This window comes from Chaetura pelagica, unplaced genomic scaffold (genome assembly GCF_000747805.2).
Source record: "Chaetura pelagica isolate M959 unplaced genomic scaffold, ChaPel_1.0 scaffold139, whole genome shotgun sequence".
Classification (NCBI taxonomy): domain Eukaryota; kingdom Metazoa; phylum Chordata; class Aves; order Apodiformes; family Apodidae; genus Chaetura; species Chaetura pelagica.
In genome coordinates, this window is record NW_009970717.1 from 481976 (window position 1) to 488067 (window position 6092).

The window sequence follows — 6092 nt, forward strand, 5'->3', positions numbered from 1 at the left end:
AGGCGCGCGGGCGGGCGGGCGGGCGGTTCGCAGCGCTGAGGCGCGCGCGGCCTGCGGCCTCCCCTGGGGCCTGAGCGCCGCACGGAGCTGGCAGACCTGAAAACCGTCTCTGCCTTCTAGTGATTCGTCTGGCGACTTGTGCCGGCTGAAGGCCGGAGATGGGTCTGGAGTCAGCTTGGAAGCGACTTCCTTCCTGGCAAGGGTGGGTGAAGGCACAGAAGGGCGGTGTGGGTTGTTGTGGGGGGGTTTATCACCTGTGTGTCTTAGCTCAGGTGTTCTTCAGAGTGACTGGCCACGCTGGGAGTGGAACTTCCAAGGCAACAGCCTCTATTCAAGTAAATAGCAATGCCTACCGGTTTTGCTGTGTTAGCTGTAGCTGTACAGTAGCTTCGGGGAGGAGATGGTGTCTCTTCCAGAGCATCACATCTTACACATTTTAATAATAAAATTCATTTTGAAGCAGGTTAATAAAAATGTGTCAGTATATATTCTGCATTTCCTACTAGGGTGTAAGTGCTACTGAAGTGAAGAATTAAAGGTCAGATGACAACGAAAGCAAACGTTTCTGTTATATCTGTCCCTTATGGGCATGTGGTTGGAAATGAGAAGTGGAGAGGATCAGAGATAGCCCAGAGGCTACAAGGTAAGATCAGACAAACTGGAGGAGGAAAAACAGTTCAGCCAAAGCATTTTCCCACTGTGACCCAGAGTTTCTAAGATGCTGGAATATACTTTACTCTGTGCCTGACTGGTGCTGTATTTGTGGTACAGCCTATGCTAGCAGGCTAAAAAATTCGTTTTTCATGTATCTATGTGGTCAGTTCTCTCACGTTTGCAGAGTTGCTGAGCACTGTACAGAAGAAGCAGAAGTATCTGCTTCTTGGGAGCCACAGAAACGGTGCTATTGTGAATATGCATTTTCCTTGAAGTCCCTTGAATTTACACGGATTCCATGACCGTGCTGTCATCTCTTGGTACAGCAAACTAAATTAAGATGGTCCTTTCAGAATAACATTTGATGATTTTTTGAACTCCAGAGTTTACTGAGAAGCTATAGCACTTTCAAATCTGTAGTTTGAGAGTGCTATTAATTGGCTTTACTAAAGACATCACACAGTACTTTGGGTTGCTTGTGCTGATTTTGCTTAAAGAGAAGAAAGGCTTTTAAAGACTATGAAGTTAGTTGTCACGTCACCAGGATTGCTGACATGTTAGGAAGATTGTGCTGTGGAGTAGTTATTAGCAGATTTTAAACTAATTTTGAATTTATTTATTTTTTTCTTTTAACAATCTCACCTTAAGGGAAAATTAGACTTCTCTTTGAAGATGGCTTGGGACTTGTGGATTTTCATCTTTCAAACAGGACTTGCATTTTATATATTTCTGAAGCAGATTTGGTTGCAGGGGATGAATTCAAACGAAAATTGGTTCGGTTTAGAAACGTAAGTACTACATGTAAAGAAAAGGAGAAGTTTTCCATTCATACTTGTTTGTTCCATACTTCAGAAAATATTTTTGTGTTATTTTTAAATTCTAGTGGAGTGTAACTTCAGTGATTGTTTCCACCTGAAAACTGAAAAATTACACAGCAGTGTAATAATGCTGTATTAAATTCCAGTACTGTTGCTGCAACCTCCATTCTTCCTCTGATTTGCATTTGCTTATTTTTGACAGCAGTTTTCTCTCTGTTGCATTGTATCAGTTTGTTATTAACCAGGTCTTTTCTTCTAATTTCCTTTCAATGCAGGCCAGCAGTCTCAGGGGAATTGTAATTGTAGAGAAAACCCCAATAACTGATCAGTACTTCTTGGCAGTACAAAAGCTTGTTATGCTAGAACTTGGAATGGTGTTGCTTCCTGTGGCAAATCAAGGAGAAGCTTCTCAACTTATTACTCAGCTAGTAAGTTTCTGTTAGTGGACAAACAATTATTAAAATATGGGACATAAGGAGAATTACCTGTTTTCCCGCAATTATAACTCATTTCAGAAAGAACATTCGGGATCTTAAGGCAATGCAACATACTTTGTTGTTTGAATGTAAGGAATAAATACTGTGCAATGCTAATATGGAAAAGAGGAAAGAGGGCTCATTTGGGAACCAAAAAAAAAGTTGAAGAGTATGATACTGGATTTTTCAACATGATTGTGCACTGAGGTGGCGCTGGATGGCTTTAGGCAATCCTCACTTAGGGTCTCTATCAAAACTGACTTGAGATCTTGCGGAGGAAACTGTGTTCTCTTTTCCCTTTATCCTTTCTGTGATTGCATAAAAAAGATGACAAAATCACTGTTTTAATTCACGGTTGGTATTAAGAAACTGTTGGTTTTCCAGTGAGACTGTGTGGATCTGCATCAAAAGCCTTAATACGGGCACACACTTAAGGAGGGAGCTTGTTTGTAAAACTTCCTAGTGATTGCATTGAACTCTTTCGAGATTAAAGAAACGATTTTTAAAGCCAAAATCAGAGCTCCAGCAGAGGGCACTCGGCATCACTTAACGGTTTTGTTTTGCTTCAGGTCCGTGAACAAAGTAAGGATCACAGCAGCAACCCCTTTCTTCGTAAACAGCGTTCTCAGCTGGCAGAGCCATCAGTGTTTAGGACAGTGCAACAAATTCCAGGAGTTGGGAAAACGAAAGCTCTGCTTTTACTGCAACAGTTTGGAAGCATCCACCGGCTTTGTAATGCATCTGTCAGCGAGCTTGAGCAAGTGGTTGGACAAACGGTAGCACAGCAAATACACACTTTTTTCTCTTCCTGACATGCATGTGTAGTGCTGTTTTGGAAAACAAAGACTGTGTGTTTGTTTCTTGTGAATTATAAACTTTTGTTTTTAATAACCACATTATGAAAACAACTGTAATCCTGAGAACAACTGGAGGGTGTTGACCAATTGTCTAAATATTTCTCTGCTGCTGCTTCTTTACAGTTGTTCTGCTCTTGTAGCTTGAGCTGTGAAAACAGCCTTGCAAAGAGAGCTGTAAAGGGCTTTGCATCTACCTTGCATAAAAAACAGAGAGAGAGCTGTCTTTTTCAGCATCCACATTAAAAAATGGAAAAACAATTTGCTTGCTTACTTTTGTCTTCCAGAAATGCTAATGTGGGTGGCGTTATCTTCTCAGTAATTGGAAATGCGAGTTACCATGCTTTAAAAAAGTTAGCATACATTGCTTTAAAGTAGTATCTTTGTTTTATAACTTTCTGGAATTCCTTTTGACAGTCCAACTGGAATAATGCATCCTTGATTTTACATTAACTTATTTCTCTGGGTCCTTTTTCTCTTCACTGAGTGTTAACAAATTTATTCTTTTGTGTGTAATATCCAAAATCTTGCTTAATTCATGTTGCGCTTTTGAATAGGTTGGGATAATAATAAATTAGCATCTGTTTTAATGATTTAATTATGTGTTATAATGTTTAAATTATAAATAATATTGCATTGCTAAATTATAATGCACTACAAAGAAATATGGCAAGCTTTGCTCAAAAAAAGCTAATCCTGTAATCCCAGTATTAATATTTTCAAAAGTTATTTGTAAGGAGGAGGAAGGATCTTCCTGATATCTTGCATTTTATTTTAAATTGTATTCTTACCATGTTTAGTAAGGGTAAAATTGTCTTTTGCCTTATGTACCCAATTAAGGAGGTGTGTGAAAAGCTTCTTTCATACTACTTGGGGTTTGGATCACAGCAGGAAGGCAGCTAAGCAGGATTTTAAGCCTCCTTTTGTAAATTAAAGACATAAGAATAATGGCCCCTTGGCACCTCTGTAAGTAACCTCATCCACTGGTTAGAGGGGCGGCAGATACACCTGTTATTTATACTGATCCTTACTTGGCATGAAAATATAGTTTAGGCATAAGTATTTAATTTACTAAATTATATCAGAATTTATGGAATAAGATAATATTTCTTACAATTTGGGAATGGTTAAGCTTCTTTAGAAATCTATTTAGATTTTTTTCCCTCTCAGACTTTGTTGCTTTGCGATGGTGACTGAATTTCACATTCAAGGTAAGTGGCTATTGATGTTGCAAGGTAAACATCTTTTTACTACTTCAACTGTCCATCTGCTCAGTGCCTTAAATAAAGTGCAAGTGAAGTAGTAACAATTAATACTAATAGAGTTATAGGCTGAACTACTAATCTATTGCAAACCTTTATTTTTAGTAGCCCTATACATACTTGCAGATAGGAACTTGTTAAAAATATTCCTGTGGTCTGAGCAAGAATGTAACTTGCAATGAAATTAATATTTGCCTTAAGTTAGCTATTGGCTACCACTCAGTGTAGAATGAATGTTTAGTTAGCTGACAGAAAAATGTATTTGTATGGCAGTTGGTAAGCCCAGATTTTGGCTTGAATTGAGGGGAGGGGGTTGTTAAATAAAAAAAGACACCACCCCAACCTTTGCTCAAGGACTGGTGAATGTGATGATGGAAATGAAAAGGCAGCTAAGGGTAGGTGAGATACTTGCAGGAAGATGTCATAGTGGGCTAAGAGAAATGAAGAGCCAGAGATTCATATAACTTTGCTAAACATTAATGAGCTGGATAGCAATTTTAACCATACATGCAAAGTAAATCTCTACATAGAATTCTGTATGGCAAGGCTCGTGTATCAGTGCTGCTGCTTGTGTGTGTGTGTAAAAGTGCTACTACAACTACACATGAAGAGTAGCTACTACGAATAGGTGAGTTACAAGTAATTTATAACATTTTTAGGTAACCTTTATAGGGGAACTGCAGAAATATGTTAATACTCTTTGTAAGGAAACAAGTCTTGTACTATAAATTTTAAGTTCTTGTACTATACAATATAAATTTTAAAGAGAGACAGTTTCTCAGATCTTTGTAAGCAACATTACAGAAATATGCAAGAGGTATATATGCCAGCAGTGAATAGTGAAAACTTTTAAGTTATGCCGTATCATCCAAGCTGTAACAGAATCCAAAGCTACTACTAAATGGCAGCATCTGATTTTTATTCTTAAATAAGTCAACATATTTACACCTATTACATAAGAAACTAAAAATAAATGACAACTTTAAAGTTTACACCCAGACACACTTTCCCCTTATTTTAAGTTTTGAGTATCAAACAGCATATATCTACTCTGTAGATGGCAATGTTAACTAACACTACAGTGTTAGCAATTTTCAATTCATTTCAATTTCAGAAGAGAAGAATCTCAAATGCTCAGTTATTTTTTGTCTCCCTCCTTAATATATATATAGCAAATACTTCCTCAGTTGTTCCAAGGGGAGGAGGATTATTTTATATCTATTTGATTTATTTTCTACTTGGTGTGATAATAGATATTCTGCCACTTAAAACTCACAAGCACTTTTTCCTTATATTTTAAAGCATCACCATGATGTAGTCTTGATCAATATAGTGGAATATGTCAGCTTTGAGATGGGTTTCATAGCTACCATTTTTATCAAGACTAGTGAGATACAAGTCATATGGTAAGTAGGTTAAATAATTTCAAGTTCGGAATTAAGCCTGTTTTTAACAATTGAATCAGCAGGCATTTAAAATATAATCTAGATCAGAAAAGAGCAGAGTAAAAAGCCTTTTGTAGTTCAAAAGATCTTTTAACTTCTAAGCCTTCTAATTCTCTTCCAGAATTAAATTAACTATTCAGTAGAATACACCTAGTACTCTCAGAATGTCTATGCATAAAACCCACACCTTTAGGACACTGCCCCTTGGCACAAGGCTAGTTTCGCTGAATAGTGTTATTCTCTCTTGCCTGTGGTTTAAATTGATTCTTTAAAGTACTGTTAAGTGATTTATTAATGACTTTAATGTGTCCCATATTGCTTTGCATGCAGCGTCAAGTTTGTAATAAATAACTCATCTATCATAATTATAAAAAATTACTAATTATACTGTATTTTGAAATTCCAAAGGAATCCAGTCCTCATATGAGCAGTTTTATCATCTGCACCTTGTTATTGCATGTCTCCCAAACCACTTCATTCTGACCTTCAAATACTTAAGTTTTACAGTTTTTGCCAGCCTCTGACCTTAGTAGCCTAATACACAGTAAGTGAAGTCAGTGGCATTTGTCTGAATTCATACACA

At 37.3% G+C, this 6092-nt stretch overlaps 1 protein-coding gene across 1 annotated transcript; it reads left to right on the forward strand.

Moving 5' to 3' along the window:
• Positions 1–543: 543 nt before the first annotated feature.
• Positions 544–2760, forward strand: LOC104396383 (chromosome unknown open reading frame, human C19orf40). Its single transcript, XM_010006222.1, has 4 exons — positions 544–643; positions 1303–1442; positions 1748–1900; positions 2518–2760. Exons 1-4 carry the CDS (start codon positions 544–546, stop codon positions 2758–2760), a joined length of 636 nt encoding a protein of 211 aa, XP_010004524.1.
• Positions 2761–6092: the final 3332 nt, after the last annotated feature.

Bases quoted from the DNA above. Each gene is read 5' to 3' on its own strand.
- LOC104396383 (XM_010006222.1), top strand. From the start codon at position 544: ATGACAACGAAAGCAAACGTTTCTGTTATATCTGTCCCTTATGGGCAT. The intron at 644-1,302 runs GTAAGATCAGAC...TCTCACCTTAAG, and splicing joins GATAGCCCAGAGGCTACAAG to GGAAAATTAGACTTCTCTTT. The intron at 1,901-2,517 runs GTAAGTTTCTGT...GTTTTGCTTCAG, and splicing joins CTCAACTTATTACTCAGCTA to GTCCGTGAACAAAGTAAGGA.